General features: G+C 33.5%; 1 protein-coding gene across 2 annotated transcripts; it reads right to left on the reverse strand.

The window, feature by feature from the left end:
* Window positions 1-4,900: 4,900 nt before the first annotated feature.
* LOC100253351 (protein kinase and PP2C-like domain-containing protein) lies at window positions 4,901-18,308 on the reverse strand. Of its 2 annotated transcripts, XM_002283400.4 has the most exons (12): window positions 17,899-18,308; window positions 17,697-17,814; window positions 17,428-17,594; window positions 15,600-15,667; window positions 15,206-15,429; window positions 13,753-13,804; window positions 9,430-9,979; window positions 8,589-8,658; window positions 8,260-8,479; window positions 8,005-8,109; window positions 6,736-6,831; window positions 4,901-5,415 (listed from the first exon to the last, which is right to left on the reverse strand). In XM_002283400.4, the coding sequence occupies exons 1-12, from the start codon at window positions 18,011-18,013 to the stop codon at window positions 5,221-5,223; spliced, it is 1,980 nt and encodes a 659-aa protein (XP_002283436.1). In that variant the 5' UTR covers window positions 18,014-18,308; the 3' UTR covers window positions 4,901-5,220. The 2 variants fall into 2 exon arrangements, 1 of the variants encoding a protein (XP_002283436.1); XR_786421.3 differs by lacking the exon at window positions 4,901-5,415 and having other exon boundaries at window positions 8,005-8,158; window positions 17,899-18,157.
* Window positions 18,309-18,422: the final 114 nt, after the last annotated feature.

Raw genomic sequence — 18,422 nt, forward strand, 5'->3', positions numbered from 1 at the left:
TCACAAGTGTCATCCAAACATGCAACTCCCTTACAATTTTAAAAGAAAAATTAGGTAGCCTTTGCTGCAATATTTGCAGCTCCTGCTACCACTCGCTTCTATCTTTATCCCTGTGCCCAAACAATAACACTGCTACTACTCCAGCACTCCTTATGACGTCATAGCTTAAGGGTCAAGTCAATGTCTTTGGCTTGTTGTTGCTTCCCTTTCTCTAAAAGGCTACCTCCTACTTCTTGTCCTGGATTCTCGGCAACGCTGCCTCTTTGTCCTGCCCGATACTCGGCAGAACCATCAATTCTGTTATCTACAGACCTTGAAGTTCCTATCTGCAAATAAGCGCCCTCAAAGGGAGGCCGAAACGCTGTCGTTCCACTGAGGTTGAAGCCTCTATTCTGCGGCGGCGGTGGTTGTTGATATCCAGCAATGTTGAACTGTCTGGCCTGTGATGGTGGTGGTGGTGGTTGTTGGTATCCGCCACCGCCAACGCCAACTCCACTTCCACCCCAGTAGCTGTTGGTCCTTGGAGACGGCTGCGTTCCATATTGCTGGTTCACCATGCTGGGTTGACGTGTACAGTTCATCATAGGAAACTGGCCGTGGTTCATCATGGAGTACCTAGACCACCCTCCAACTCCACCATAGCCGTATCCGAGTCCACCTCGGGACCAAGAGTGGAGGGGCTTGTTGATCATGGACTGCGACTGAATCCCTAAGGGCTTGCTGTAAGAACCATAGTGACGATTGTAGGGTACAATGGAGGAATAAGAGTAGAGATGAGATTCAATGTGTGCAAGGGCTTCCTGGTCCACTTTGTCCTTTTTCGTCGAGCCCCGCTCACGCTTATGGGCATTCTGGTGCCCACCCAACGCCTGCGAATTAGCAAACTTCTTATTGCAGTATTTGCAATAGAAGTCCCTCTTCTCGTCCCCATTCTGATCCACCCCGTTGGCCGATTCAGACCCCTTAGGCCCATCATGCTTGGAAACATGCTCCCTTTCCCCCACCACATCACTGGACAGCCTCAAGTCCAGCGCATGATCCAAGTCTTCCCGTACGGGGCCTTCTTGACCCTGAGCCTCCTTCTTCTCCTGAGCACCTCCGCAAGGAGACGTCGCCAACGTCATAGAGCAACCTTTGCCACTCATCTCCTATCGATCAGATCGATTCTAGATCAGAGGGATGAAATGGGTGGATAAGAAAATGGGCTTGCAGTGTGGGAAGAAAAGCGAAAGACGAGATTTATATAAGAGGAGAGAAGTGGCGGATGGCTCGTATCTGGAATACATGGCAACGTATCTGATTCCAAGCTCATTTCATTACACAAAAATGGCAAGACACTAAAGATAAAGCTTAGAGTAGAGGAGGTTCGGATGGGCCGTGCAGTCTTCCTCAACCACAATTCTTAATATACATCATTTTTTACCATCAAGTTTACGTTACCTTTTAGTAGGACAAGATTTATGGAATCCAAAATAGATTTTCTAATTTATGATACGTTATTTCCTTATCTGCTCCATGAGTTACCTTATCTAAAGAACAATAATCCAACCTTAACATAACCATACATACTCATCACCACCACATCATATTCATTAATTTGGTTGAAATGTGGGAATTAACAATCTATATGGAAATTACCTTACACGTACACCATCTAGAATCATGCCCTTGTAAATGGAAGCGCCACCGCTACTGGCGGAGGTGCACGAGGGTGGCGGCCGTGGTAAGGCGAAATGGCGGAGTCTATGAATCACCACGAACACCTTTTCGAAATAATCAGTTACTTTCAAATTTAATCTTAATTTATCAACACATCAAGGCAAATTCATACGCTAAATTGATGTGGGACATTAATAAAAGTGACAATCATGTCTTTAAAATTAATTAATTAATTAATTGGTTTTTTTTTAAGGCAACCGGCACGAGTTTGAGAATAGATGGTGGATAAAACATCATCTTTTCAAAAATAATAAAATTGCTTTATTGCTAATTTTACACTAGTTTAAGTAAGAAGCAAGATTTTGAACGTAATTTAATAACAAAAAGTAAAATAAAAGTATAAAATAGAAAACAAAAAATTAAGAAAATAAAATGTAAGCTTAATTTAATAAACTTTTTCTTATATTGTACTTATTTAATGCTATTCCACCTTCAAATAAAGAATAAAGGATTTAAAAGTATAAAATTTTCCCATGATTTCTTATTATATTTTATTCTATTTTTGCATGTGAGAGCAAACAAGGGAATTTAACATATTTTTCTAATATTGTTTTATTACATTTCATCGTTTTGTTTTTGCGTGTTTTCCATAATAAATTGAAACAAATAAATGGATATTCCTTTTTAAATTTAATTCCCATTTTTAGAGAAATCTTATTATTCAGAAGCCCTCTTAATTTTCCTAAACATTGATCTTATCTTATCATATATGCATGTTTTTCATTTATTTATTTGCTACATTTTATTATATGTACATGCACCATATTCCTTCCATATATGAAATTGGATCATTAAGTAATAAATTAAAATTTTAAAAATTTAAAATAAAAATGATAAAATTTTAAATTAGAGTTATTTAATTATGTGATTTAAAAAAATTTCCTTATTTTTAAAACAAAAAACCATTTATAAGAATTTATAACACCATTTGATCATTATTCTTTAAAAACAAAGTAAAATAAAGAACAACTTTTAGAAAATAAGTAAGAGTTGTTTTTACCAATTTTTAAAAACAAAAGAAAAATATTAACCCAATTGATCATATTTTTTTTTTAAAAAAAAAAAAACTTATTTTTAAAAGCTATTTTTTATTTTTAATTTAAAAACAGTTTTTTTTAAATAATTTTATAAAACATGACCAAATGGACCCTTAAACTTTTGTTTTCAAAAATAAAATTTTCCAAAATCCCATAATACTCGTTATGTTAAAGCCAATTATTTCAATCTTCCCATCAAATTTTATTTGGATTTCCTTAGGTTTTTCCTGTATTTTGGCCCCTCATAATAAAAGGAATGATCTATCCAGATTGGATGATAGTTCTTACGTCAGGGATTATGTCATCAAAGTTAGTTTAATTAATTACTTAATCAATAAGAACCTTTACTGACGAGTTAAAAGATAAATAATAATAATAATAATAAATAATAATAAATAAATTAAAAAAGGGAAAAAAAACAAAAAGAAAGAGAGAGAGAGAATCGCAATGCAAGATTGAAGATTATTTTTGGTAATGAGGCAAGATCTATAGTAGCAAAATTCCTAAATTCTAGAAATAACCCTCCGTTTTCAAAAACACAAAATATGACATTTTTGTAACAAAATATACTCCAATATTTTATACCTATCTTATATAAAATCATTTTTCATTTTTTTTGAAAAACAAAAGGACTTAAATTATCTCTATAAATTTTTTAAATAGGAATATTTTTTTAAAGAGGAAATTATGATCCCCTATTTGGTACCTGTATTTTAAAACAAGAAAAAAAAAATAGAAAGACACCTTTGATAAATTTATGTTTTCTGATTTTAAAATAAAAAAAATATAATGTTTTCAAGTGAATTATTAAAAATAAGTTACTATATAAAAAATTATTTTTAAATATATTTAAAAATATAGAAAATATGTTCTTAAAAAGTATTTTTCAAAACTGTTTCCAAAAACCCTTTTTCCAAACCATTTGAAACTCTTGAAAACTCGTACAAGAAAAAAAAAAAAAAAAAACAGATTTTTGAAAACTTATTTTAAAATAGGGTATTTTTTATAACATATTTTAAGGTTTTCCAATCAATTTTACATATTTTGTAGGGGTTATTTTAAAATTTTAGTCCTATAAGCATGAAAAATCATTGATAATATGAAATATTACAATAAAAGTTATTTTTTTTTTAAAATTTGGAATATAGAAAACTCATTAAGAATATTTTAAGTTCTCAAAAAGAGTTTTATTCCAATTTTAAAACTATTCTTAAAAACTAAATTTTGAGAGTTATTTTCAAAAATATTCTTAAACAGACATTAAGTTATTCTTGATTTTTAAACTATGTGGTATTAGACTCTTAATGATTTACACTATTTGATTTCCAAAAAAATTGACACAAAATACAAGGAAAAGAAAATTGACAGAAAAATGAAAAAAAGAAAAGAAAAGAAAAAAAGAAGAAGAAGAATATAGAAAAATAAAAATAGATTTACAAGTCATGAGGACAATTAGATTATAAAGTTAATGTTATATTATTTTTTAAATTATTAATAAAAAATATGAAAAAAATAATTCAATAAAAAATGAAACAAAATTGTTAAACTTTTATTTAAGTATTTATGTTTAAAAATATATTGTAGTATTATGACAACATTTGTTTTGTGATAAAAAATTTAGACATCAAATAAAAAATAATTAAATTTTATTAAAATAATTAATCATATTTAATTTTTTATTATTTAATAAATAAATATATGTTATTATTTGTGGAAGCCTATAATGGTGAATATGTTCTAATTAAATAGGATCTGTTTAATAAGATTTTTTTCCTAAAATGTAAAAAGAAATGTACTAATAAAAAATATTTCCTTAACTTTTAAAAAATTAAAATAATAATCATATTTAAATGATTTCTAACTCTTATAAGAAAAAAATAAATTATACTTCAATAATAATCTTCTATTGAAAACCCTGGGAAACTAGAAGGCTTCAAAACAAGCAAGGAGGGAGGGAAAAGGCAATTGGAAAAGAGAGAACTACCAGAAGCAGAATGAGTTCTACATTTATGTTTGTACACACATAGACACAATATCATGCATGTGTCGATTTATCCATCCATGTCTATTTTAATAATTAATTATATTAATAATTATTTACCATGGAACTCTAGTTGAATTCTCTAAAGTTAATTACTAGATTATTTAACAACAAATATAGGACTGATTTTATTGAAAATTTGAAAACTATTACATTAAAGGTCATAAATGGATTTGACATAGATAGTAGAATAATAAACCATGTTGGTGTGGCTTGAGTTTGGTGATGGTAAGGCAGATTCTGACATCCATCTAACAATCTACACCAACCTTAACCTCCTATGCAGTGAATGGATACATGCTTAAGAAATGCTGAATTCCCAGTATGAAAATAAATCACACAAATCTGTAATAGACTGCGTACCAGTTTCATTCCATCTACTCTGAGCCTGACAACTTCAATCCAGAAGTAATTGATATCAACCTAGTAAATTCTTTCTGCCGTAGAAACTGGGCGCAGGAAGATGACGATGACAGTGATGTTATCTTTGCTACCACGTTCAGCTGCTTCGGTTGCCAGTCTCTTGGAGCACATTCCAGGCTCTTTAACAGTGTCCCTGATTATGCTCACAACCTCTGCATTGCTCACAACATCCCAGAGCCCATCGCTTGCCATTACCTGAAAAACAACAGTATAATTACTCTCTGTTTTTCCAAGGGAAATGTGATGTTCTCACAATCATCTGTCCTTAAAAGAAGGTAGGAAATCCAACTGCCCATGGAATAGTGCTTTATTCACTCAGAACAAGATTCGGACATTATCATAAGTTTCCCATGCAAGTTCCTCCCTTTTCCCATTGAACTTTCTATTTTCAAATTTTCAGCAAGTATGACCATGAATATGTAAAAAAAAAAAAAAAAAATGCATGAAGATGTAGATGAATTGCAAAGAAGATGCATCTGGAAATTTATTTTTATAACTTTCTTTCAATATTCTATTCTCCTGTACATTTTTTGTTAACATCATTCTCCTATGATATTATGAAACTTTGCCAAATTGGATGTTCCCATGTTAGTAATTTCTTTGAGTTATGAAACATGACAAGAATCTGTAACGACATATGCTGCTGGCAGAAGATTGTGCGATATCAAAACATGGATGTACATGGGAAATTGACCATTTCTTTCTGTTTGGAAAAACTTGAGGGCAAATGCTTACATGACTACAGTGAATTTATGTATATCCTGAAAATAATGGTCTTAAATACAGAATAAATGAATGTCTTCAAAGGGGACCTACCACCAGGTATTGCTTTAAAATTAAGGAAAAAAGATTCCTCTTTTAGATACTCTGAAGATTACAATAGAATGCATGGATCATGCCATGGCCTTTCAGAAAACTGTACCAAAATGCCACTTTGTTGAGGCCATTATGATATGATGATTTAGAATCAGTACAGAGAATAGTCAAGCAAGAAAGTCAAATCTTAATTATCTTTTCTTTGGGCCATGTATCTTGTTTTAGTTGGACTTAAAATTGTAGGTTCCAAATTTCTACTGTGAGAACCACTCAAAGCATTTGAAGAACTCCCTTGGTCTGACAACTGGAAAGGCTTCAGGATGGAGTTAGCTGGATATACAGACACATATTTCATCCTAAGTTATTCAGGTGCCTAAAGAAAATAAAAAATTTTCAATCATTATTTTGTTTGAGAGTCTTTGGAAATACAAGTCTAAACTGACTGAAGTGATGCATAGTCCAGTTACATGCATATTGGCAAATTTTCCTTAAAATTTTATGCATAAGAAGTTTTTTTCTTTTGATAGGCAAAGAGAGGTATATATAATATATCTTATGCATAATAGACATCTTATTAAAACTTTTGCCATTTTTAATGATCATCTTGCACTCAGTTTTCCATAATTTGATTTTGTGAGTCAGATTCCACGATTAACAATAAAACACAAGTTACCATCACTTATCAAAATAATGGTTTACCAGGAATTCATCCTCCACCGACAGAATAGTTTCAGTTATCTCAGGTTCTGCAGTTACAGCAGGCTTCAGATCATCATCACCTATGGAACGTGTAACCTGATAAAAAGAAACCAACCAATACAACATTTTAAAAAGAATTTCCAATTCATCATATATTTCAAATAATCTTTTCACATATGTCAAAATATGGGTCCTGAAAAGGTCATGCCTCCAGTGTCTAAACCAATGAAGAAGTACATCCGTCTAAAACAAAATGACACAAACTAACCAGAAACCACAAGGATACATCAAATGGGCAGGAAAAATTACAATAAATTATCAGCTTCAGTTATGTGCACATCTTTTATTACAAGTTTGTATTGTATGCATTAAAAGAGCTCTTTTAATCATCCCCTAAAATAGGTAGGAAGATCTTCAACGGTTTTGTGCATTATTTTCTTAGTACTTTTTTTCATACAAGCCCCATATTATTTTTTGTGTAAAAGTGCCACATATTTTCTTGCAGGTTTCTAATTCAGGGGCATCTTTTTGTCAAGCTTCTTGATGTTTGGAGTGAACATGCTTCTAGGAAGATGAACCACGACATACATACTGGATATTCAAGGAATTATGAGTTTGGAATCCATAGATGATAGCTTTGACATTTTGCTAGCTTGTGGTTTCTTTATATAATTGGCTAAATTCCTTTTCAATTATTCATGTAGACAGTAGCTTGTATTGGCTCATGCTTCACCTTTGTACTTTTCCCTAAGCAAAAAGACATGACCTGACCCTGAGGCAGAAGTGGGAGTTACAATGATAGAGGACTCCTCCTTTTTCTTCAAGGAAAGCAATCATGTTTGGTAATTCATTCATGGAAATTCTACATTATAATTTTGAAACCAAGACTCCTACTAGACCTTCAATTAACTGTGGTTAACAGATGCTAACATATGAAATCCCAAGAAGAAATTTCTTAGAAGAATAACATTATATCATCTACATTCTTTCTTTCTCTTTTTCTCTCTCTTCCTTTTTTTAGCAGTGCCAAGTACCCCTAGTTGCTCCTCCTTGCTATGGCTGGCAGCCAATCCAACCAATGGCATTGAATGCCATATGAAGCTTCAACTTTTTAACATTTCCAAAACAAAGCTTAACCACATACCATCAGACCAACAAGTGGATGGTTATTATTACATGCTAACCACAGGCATTTGTTGCAGATAAGAGCATACACTCTATAATTTTATGAGGTTGCATAAAGAAAATGAAAAAAGTGAAGAAGAAAACCTGAAGAGCAGCAGGACCAACCCTCCATGTATCAACTTGCCATTTGACTTGTCCCCCTGCATTGGTAACACGTTCTCGCTCCTCAAGACAGCTTGCGACATGGTCCTAATCCATAGTCAATTATTGGAAGAATAATACACCACCTTATAGTTAACTAAGAAAGCCAGACGGAATTTGAAGTCAAATTGTAAGGTCCTTGTGATCTCAGGTACCATTCAAATATGCATTTAACTGATTAAATCAGTCTAAGCTCACCTTACTTAAAGCAAAAGCACAGCCAGCTCGACATAAGATTGTCCTGCAATCACCAGCATTAGCAACAAAAAGCTTGTTTCTAACTATTAGGGCAGCAACTGCGGTGCAGCCAGGATGCCAGTCTTTCTGAATAACTCCCTTAGATTTACGACAGGAATCCAGTTCATTCCTAAATGCAACATCTGTTTTGACAAATGCTTCCAATAATGCATCAGCAGGACTGCATTGAAAAATGCAAAAAAAAAAAAAAAAAAGTTAGAAAAAAAAATAAAAATGAAGACATACATAAGAAGTGGAATGATTGACAAGAAGATGAGAAAAGGAGAAACCTGCTTCTGGAACCCAGAGTTTTCAAATATCCAGGAAGAGCCCGAGCTGAAAACTCAGCCGCTGCTGCACCTGCAGATTTTCTTGTCACATGTAACATGTTATAATGTAACCAAATGCCCAAATATTAGGGTGCATTTGGAACCAATCTAAAGGAGAATGACTTCTGATGCTGCTATACATCCTTAAGATGCCATTTTGAAGGGAAATAGTTTCTTTATTTTAAAGAAAATGGACAACTAAAAATTTCTCTTTCTACCTACAAACAGGCACTTGTGAACTTTCCTTGACGAGCTTGATGTTTTCAAGGATTCAGTTTATTTCTCCTCAAATGGTTCCTAATTGCCAATACAATCATTTCTCATGATTTAATTTCACGAATCACCAATACTTTGCTTTTGCACTTCCTTCAATAACCAATTGGAGTACACCATATTCCTTTGGGAAAAGAAATATGACGATAATTTTATCTAAAACACAATATTCTAATCCGAAATTTCTAGAGTTGAAAATAAAAAGTTCAGCACAAACTAAATCCCTATTTTCAAAGGTTGTCTTCTTCTAAGAGAAATAGTCATGGAGAAAAATGAAATATAATACTTGCAAAATAATTTCTGCTTTGCTTGCAGTCTCTGCAGTTCTCTTTAAAATATCCCAAAAGGGAAGCTATGCCTGTTTCTTTTAGGAATAATTTCAACAGTTATGCCTGAGCCAATTAGATAATAAATTGGTTTAATGATTACTAAAGTATTTGCAGCTCTAAAGCTCATCAGAATGCATTCTTCCTCAAATTTAGTACCAAATAGACCCTTGGGATTGACAGTAAGTTGTGTTTAGGTTCACCTCGATGACCATCAAAGATACCAAAAACATGGATATCTTCCTCATTGAACATATTGGGCATAAGAAAGTGAGTATCCTCCATGGTCTCCCTCCTCCCGCACGTAGCAAAGGATCCCCAAGATAGTATTGGACGGTATGTTAAAGGATCATTTGAAGAATCAAACCACATTTCAACACTAGAATCAGCTACAGAAGAAGCTATCTTGGAAAAATTTTCCCCCTGAGCAACCCAGTTAATGCTTTCCTGGTATGTTCGAAGATTAGTGGCATCATTTATGTGCTGGTCAGCAGGAAAAATAGAAGGTTCTCCAAGGATATTTTCCTTCTCTTTTACTGTCTTCCTGTGCTCCAATATTGGATCAAGTTCCATTACTATCTCATCAAAAGAAGGCCTATTTTGGGGATTTGCATCCCAACACCTCTGTATCAATGATAGTAACCTTGCTGGTGCAGCTGACTCCAAGCCAGCAAGAACTGGTCGCAATCCTTCAGATGCCACAGCTGCTGTAAGTTGCTGTTCAGTGTAGTTCATTTCGAGCACAGTGTGGGCCTGCCAGCAGTACATGTTATGAACTAATAAAGTACCTCCAAGCAAGTACAAAGCTGGGGAGTCAAACCATATAAGGTTATTTGGTAATGCTTAAGAAGATGATATCTTTGGATGCCCATCACAAACAAAACTACAACTGAACTTTTTCAGTAACATAAGCATGAAGGAGCCCCACCAAATGTCTAGAAGAAATATTGATGATGATATTGAATGAGTGTTTGTGCTTGACGGATGATTCCAAGAAAGAGTATAGCATGTGATGCAAGTTTCAATAAAGTTTTATGGAAAAATCTTGTTTCGCATTGAACGATAGCATAAAGATAAGAGATGATTTGAGGTGAAAGATGGATGATTGAGAACTTTAGATGACATTTCAAGGTGGTAATATTTAGTGAAATAAATTGAATGCTTCTTCCTGATCCATCCAAAAGGAAACTTGTTAGCTTCCAGTTTGGTTGCAACAAGGAAAAGAAAAAAAGTTCTAAAATTTCTAAAATCTCACATTTCAAATATTCTGATTTTGGACTCAAAAGACAAACTATGCATACAACTCATTCCAACTATATGGAGTTGCGAGCACAAATATTCTATTGCCCAGTCATCTCAGCTGCTCTGCATTGTGCCAAACCATTGTCAATAAACAAATGAAAAAATTCCTTAATCAGGACTAGGTGGTTTTGTGTTATTGTTTTCTGTGTAGTCGATTTTTTCTTTTTTCACCCTAATATGGGGCATCCTGTGCCCCCTGCTATGTACATAGGATGCATCCCTTTTTTAGTCACTTTTTATTGAATTTTTGTTTGTCTATCAAAGAAAAATGTATGAAGCTTTATTATAAAGGATTGAATGCTTACAACATCCAAAGAATGATTTCTAAAAATCATAAGATCCTAATAAGATAAAATCAAATCAAATTTAAATACTGATGAAAATCCTACAACATAATACAAAGATCAATTAATTTTATTTGGTGTACATTATCACAATGCTCCATAACATGATCTTTTCTAGACCAAAACTCAAACAACCAAAACACCCATAAACCCCTCTCCCCCATTCCCACCCAACCAAAAAAAAAGGGGGAAAAAACAACCTTCCAAAAGTACATTCAACTTTGAAAAATAAAATCTGAAAGTTAGAAGTTTGATCTTGACAAGTGATGTCTCATTTTATTGTTGTATTCCTTATTGTTCGGAGTTGCTTTTGAATCTCAGTTTTTCTGGTGGGTATCAATTGATGAAGGGACTCAGAACAAAGGAGAGCATCAAATGAGAGAAGACCTTAATATGCCCAGGGCAACCTGGGGCCTTCATGAAACAATAAGCTTGGGGTTTCATTTGAATTCCTCATGCATCTCTCTTTTCTATTCTTCTTCATCCTCCAAATCAGCCACAGGCAATGCATTGAGGATCCATGAACAAGAATTGATGACATATAAGGGACTGGCTTTGAGAAAGGAGATTATTAGGATGGGGGGCTGCCATCCAATTGTTCCAGAAGACCCCTGCAGGATTTTCTCACACCTCTGTGTCATGCAAGAAATGAGGAAATGAATGGAGCTTATAGCTGCTTCTGCTTCTCATATCAAATATTCAATTCCCACAAAACACCAGCACTTTTTCATAATTGTCTCACTAAGCTGCCTAAACAAGTAGCTGTGGGTCCTGTACTATACTTGCCTAATCAATATCAACCCATCCCTAAATGCTGGAGGCCTATGTAGAACCTGTGCTTGGAGTGGAGACCTCACATAGTTGAATGATCCAAAATAAATTGAGAGCATAAAACCAATTTAGGCTGCAAAACAGGGGACAAGATAGCCTTAAAGCATAATTTTGAGCCCTGTGATTGAGATATGAGGCCCAAAATTGCCAGTATCTTGTTCTCTTGCACTGTACACCTCTTTCTATAAAGGTTTATGACCACTGAGCTTCCTCAGCCCCTCACAAGTTTGTTTATGAATTTTAGCTATATGAAAAAAAATTATTTCCATTCTCTCTTTTCCGTAAAAAAGTAAACCACACAATGAAGATATAAGCACATTGTAGAAACAGGAGAAAGAGTGGACAACAAATACTTAGGATGGACAGGTAGCAAGTTTCTACCAAAGAATTGAAGTTGTTGAAGAAATTCAAGGCAATGCCCAAAATGTTCTATTATCACCAAGAGAAATGGAGTTTAAAGATTTATTTTACAATGGTTTAGAGGTTTGCGATCACTCTAGGGAGGGTTTCGTAGAAGCCACAAGACCATAATAAAACTAAAGCAATTAAATATGAACTGAAGTTCTAACCTTACCGAATCTCTAATTGATATGCTTTTCCCAATCTAAACTATAGTGATGAAGTAATCGCTTCTGATTTGGTGCATCCCACTCACATTATTACAATGCTCTGTGACATGATCTATATATAGAAAAGTAAAATTTAAAGCATGAAAATACTGTGATTGAGATACACCAAATTACTACAGGTATAAAATATTACAAAGAGAAGATATTAGATTAGGATTTATCAGATATTTAATATTTTCATCAACTTGGGAGTAGAAGATTTGTCTATCTTAGGATTTCTACACAATCCCTTCTCATAATTACAAAAAGCATAAGATCATAATCAATAAAACTTTATTTTTTGTGTTTCTTCATAGTATTAGAGTGGGTTGATCAAATCTTACTCAATGCTTCTCATCCGTTTCTTCTGCTTGTCCAACAGCAGACACTCAATTGCACATGCAGCAAAAGGCTTTTCAGCCTTCTCCACTTTCCTATACAAATCCTCTTTAAATCATGGATTGACTTGTCACCTTTGAAGCTCTCCAATGCTATTAGTAAGTTTTTTTTTTTTTTTAATGTCAATACTAACATGATTTAGCCACTACTTCTACCTTGTAGATGAGTTCAATCATCTCCAAGACTTTATAACTCACTTAGAGGAAGAAGAAGAACATTTCCTAAAGTGTTCCGAAGTTTAAGCTTAGCAGTCCACTGATGCCCCATTTGGTCCAAATAGGAAAACCATACCATGGGGATGCCCACTTTTTATGCCATTGGAGGGGCTCATCTAATGGCATAGCTCTTAATTAGTTAGGGAAGAAATCCCCTCTTTGGAAACCAAAACTAAGACTCTGAAAACAACCACAATCTGGAGCCTTCTGGTAGAAAAGAAGTGTTAATGAGCTATTTGAGTCATTAGTGCGGTAGTTTATTACAGTTTTTACTGAGTTTTAGTGCGTCAGGGGAATTAGTTTCAGTTGAAGTGACTGCAGATAGTTTCATTATTTTCATGTCCTGCATCTTCATCCTCAATCATATTACTATCTGATTAATCACCACCAATAAAATGTCAATGAAGAAACTGCTTTGAACAATACACATAGAGCATTAAGGTGATGCATCCTCCATCAGGGATCAAAATTATAAGGACTTTAATTTCAATTCCAATGAATGAATGAGCATGAGAAAGAGAGAGAAACATTTAAAGAAATGTAATAGTAGGAGCTAAATGCACCAAGTCACTGTGTATCTCATCATAATATTCTTGATAAGGGCGATGATACAAACAAGGATTTCATGAAAAGTTCAGTTCCCTTCATTAAGACATACAAAATTGATTGACGTTCTGATCTTTTAGGTACATGGATTCTATATAAACCCTTAGTTACCATCAAAATCATTATGAAAAAGCTCCACTTTTTTATTTTTTTAACTCCTTTACATAGGTGCATTTTAATCAAAACAAGTAACAAACAGCATGCAAATAAAGAATGCTTACCTGAGCTTCTGCTCGAAGATCAGTATATGGCACAACACCAGTAAGTAGCTCACTGCAATATGTTGGAGCCAGAGATTTACATTTATAGAGGGGAAGACAGATATATACTTTAACTGCAAATAGTTCTAGATTACAATACAGAGATTTACATTTATAGAGGGGAAGACAGATATATACTTTAACTGCAAATAGTTCTAGATTACAATACAGAGATTTACATTTATAGAGGGGAAGACAGATATATACCTCAACTGCAAATAGTTCTAGATTACAATAATCCAAAAAGTGATCAATAAACATGACAAACTATTGTTTTTATCTTTAAAGTATGTACCGTTGTCTCAGAGAATCTAATAATGCATTAATTAGAGAAAAATCAATGGGGAGGTATTTGTTTCCCTTTACTTTGCCACAAGTGCACCGCCAAAGCCTCTATTAAAGACATTGTAATGTTTTTATGGATCATTCATATTTTCATAAAAGAAGTTCCTATTTATTGTTACATCTAGCTCAATCTAATAAAAAATTCAATATTTTAGTTCCAACCCTCAATTAGGCAATAAAATGATATGGAAATTGTTTTTATTATCCTATTGTAATAAGCATACAAGACCTAACCAAAGTCTGAAGGAGCATAAATGCACGTGTGGTTCCACTTTTAGAAGAGAAAAACCACCATGTGAACTAATCTGTAAATAATCTTGAAAATGTATGCCTTTGCAGTCTGAGAAGCAGGGTTTTGAATTATTGTTTCAGCTAAAAACTTCAAAGGCCTGAAAAGGAAACATTTTGTTCACATTTAAGGAAGTTGAAGGAAACAGCCCATAAGACCCAGAAACTTTATTAGATCTAAGGCCAAGTCTTCGCATGATAATAATAGTCGCTTCATCCAAATCTGGATTATATTTTCCTTTCTATTGAGTTTTCAATCCGTCTGTCAACAAGCACATTTGAACTGGCATTAAAGAGAAAAACTATCACCTTTCAATGCTATGCTTTAGGCCTTCTCCATTGAACTAAGTAGTTATATGGATACCTGGATCCCCATTTCATTTTCTTCTTAAAGTTGGAAGATTCAAAACATAAATTGAAATTTTAGAAAATTACAAAGTAAACATTCTATATTTGATACTCATATTTAACATATCAACATATACAAATAAAATTTGACGTTTGTTTTTAAAGATCTATTATAAAGAAATTATCATTACATAAACCATGTGAACATGTTTGTATCATCAGATAAACATCAAATTTATATGTATCTGATAGTTTTTAATAATTTGAGAGCCTTTTGGATATAAAAACTGAGAGCAGTAGAATGTGATTTTTCCGAAGCAATAACAGCACAAGATACTAGCAAGTAACTGAATTTTAATTTTCCCTTGAGTCAAGATATCGGAAATCATTGAAGTTATATAGCACAAATCCTCAACTTGCTCAAGATTCTTACTTAATTGATACTCCAAAACTGTATACATCTGATTTTTCAGTATGTATCTCCTTCCTCAATATTTCAGGTGCCATATAAATTAGTGTCCCAACCATGTTCTTCTTATGGAAGCCACCAGTTGGCTTTCCAGATGATCGCCAATTTTCAGTTGAAACTTGTTTCAGATCTGCCTTGTATTCTGCCAGACCAAAATCTGCCAGGTGTGGGTAAAATTTTTTGTCAAGCTGCATCAGAAACATTATGTTAGTTGAACAAGCTAACCAAAAAGATCACAAAAGTTTACCTACTTAGAACTATTAACTTGCAAAAAAAAAAAAAAAAACAAATCAACGCCAGCATAAGGCTAAAAATATACTGACTAAAGAAGGTTTTAGGAACATGTGATGGACATTACAAGAACATTTGCTGGTTTCACATCCCTATGTATAATCCCAAGGTTATGTAGATATTGCAGAGCTCTTGCTGTAAAAAGGAAGAAGGAGAAAATAAAATTTGAAGTATTATCATCCAACAGAAACTCTAGTAAACCTTTATCAGTGAGAAGAGATAAAACAAAGAAAAGGTTAGCCAGTCACCCAAAAGAAGTAGCATGAATGGATACAATGCATTCCTAATTACTCATGCAATGACCAAGACAGGTTTAAGATTATACCAAAACAATCTAGACAACTTAATTCCAACTTACGAAAATAGAACATCTCAATCCACAATACAATGTATATGATATAATTGATTTTTAGTCACCCTGAATTTTCTTTTCATTTGGAACATATAGATTCTTTTATCTAGTAACTTTTCAATATTGGTTATGAAATCCAATTGAGACCATATATATATATATATAAAAGAAAAAAAGGAGGCAAGATTCATAAAGGCAAATTGGTTTTAAATGATAGCTTTGAATACGAAAAGCAAGACTAGTTCATTAAGTTACCACAACAGAAGCTTTGGGGTCTCTCTATTATGTCATGTTTTGAAGTATCAGCTGATAACTATATTTCCATTTACATACTAGAGTTGGCATGGACCTATTCAGATTTAAAAGCTTTTACATGACAAGTTAGCTGTTTATGAAAGACAGGTTTCTCAAGTATCAAAAGAAACTTATACGCATCATAACAGTGATTTTTGACGCATAACTAACACATTTCTTTCATAAAAAACCCTAGCTGAAAAGAATGTATTCCTAACCTCACATGTAACAAAAGTTAGTCGAAAGAATAAATGATGAAACAATTAAATGAAAAAATGGTGTTTATTTTTATTTTGTTTTTGTTTTTGTTTTTGTTTTTTAAGTATCTAATATCTACAGACACCTAAGGATAGCTTCCAAAAATTGAAAATCCAAAACTGATAATATGCTATCACATCACTGTGTTAGCTCATGTAGTGAAATTTTCATTCACATTATATGCTCTGAAACTGTGTTTTGCTTGTCTCAAGAGTTCCAATTTATGTTTCCCTTCTTTCTATTTTTTCCTTTTTCTTGATTTTTTTTACAATATTTTTGTGTATCACAGCCTATCAGCCATTATGGGATTGTACTGCAGGGTACTAAGTTGTGTTGGGTCCACAAATACCATGGTTAGTATCAATACTTAAAACCATGATATGCAAATCTTTGAAGCTAAAATATTACCAAATAATATTTTGCAAACATCATATGTGTGTGTATACATACATACATACATATATATATATATATACAAAAACATATTTAATGCTTCCCTGAAAAGAGAATCATTCTTTATAAGAAAAAATTAGGGTTGCCAAGTAAGGGAATTCTGAAGTTCATCTGAATTAATTAGGAAAACAATTCACAAATTAGGCATGTTGCAGTTACAGATAATTGATAAAAGAATTCAGAATCATTATGAAAAAAAGTAGGGCATGAATCTGAAAGAGGGAAAAGCAACCCTTCTAGGAAATGAAGCAGCATAATTCATCATTGTTTATTATGTTCAACAATTTCATAATTTTGAAAATTATTCACCAATTATTTTCAAAATCCACCAATTTCCTAGGCTATATAAAAAAGAAAGAACATGTCCAGAAATTCACATAATTTTATCAAAATGGTAATAAGCACATCTCTAACTTTCTTTTCATCCAGATAGAAAACAGAACATGACTAACAAGATACTCTATTGATAAAAGTACCAACACCAAGCAGAACAACACTTAAAAAGCCGTCAAGAGAGAAAAAAAAAAAAATTATTTACCTAACTGGACGGTGATCATGAAAGCCTGATCGATACCCGGGCTCCATTCTTCCACATGTAGTTTGTCAGCAAGATTGCCAGATTCATAGAATTCAAAGAAGAACATGTAATTTGGAGGCTTTGCGTGTGCCGCAACTAGTTTCGCTATCCCCGGATGATCTAGCTTGCTGCATTATCAATATTGTCATATTTAAAATTCCAAACAAACCCATTAAGATTTTGAACATATATTCACAAAAAAGAAAAGACAGAAGGATAAAAATGTAGACCATAAGAGTTGCAACTCCTTGTGGAATTTATCAATGTCTTGAGAAGTAGACAAGATGGGTTTCTTGACAGCAACTTTCTTCCCATCCAAACAAGCTTCATAAACAACGCTCTCCGCCCCTGCACACTCATCACACCAAACAAAGAAATTATAAAATTCTGAAGAGAAATGTGTAGATAAATTACTAAAAAAATTGATATTACCTCGGGCGATTGGGGAAAGGAGAGAGTAGAAAGAAGAAGGAAGACAAAGGGGAATTGATTCGCTGCTGCAACAGCCTCTGAAGCAAGTGTTTGGCTGAACAATTTCCACGCCCATCTCTTTCTCTCTCTCTGAATCAATGAAAATAGTAACTGAGAAAATGACTGATGAACCATCCGCTTGTAGGAAGAGGATGATGATATAGCTCCATGATAGGATGGGCCTGAATGATTAGCGGGAGGGCCCATTTTTCCATGTCATCCTCCGTTTTAGAAATGTAAGCCCAGTCTCATTCTCAAGGAAATGAGCCTCACAACAGTGGAACGAGATGTTTCTTGGAAGCTTCTTCAAATCGGATTGCGTAAGGCAACGACTGCTTCGGGCGGGTCATCCCATCCCGACCTACCCGATTTTTTTAATCTACTATTTATCCCATTCAGTCTATAGAAATTCAAATGGGTACGAGAATTTCCCATCATCTTCTCCTTTATTTATTTATTTATTTCTTTTTAGGATTTGAGTTATA

This window comes from Vitis vinifera, chromosome 8 (assembly GCF_030704535.1).
Source record: "Vitis vinifera cultivar Pinot Noir 40024 chromosome 8, ASM3070453v1".
NCBI classification, from domain to species: Eukaryota; Viridiplantae; Streptophyta; class Magnoliopsida; order Vitales; family Vitaceae; genus Vitis; species Vitis vinifera.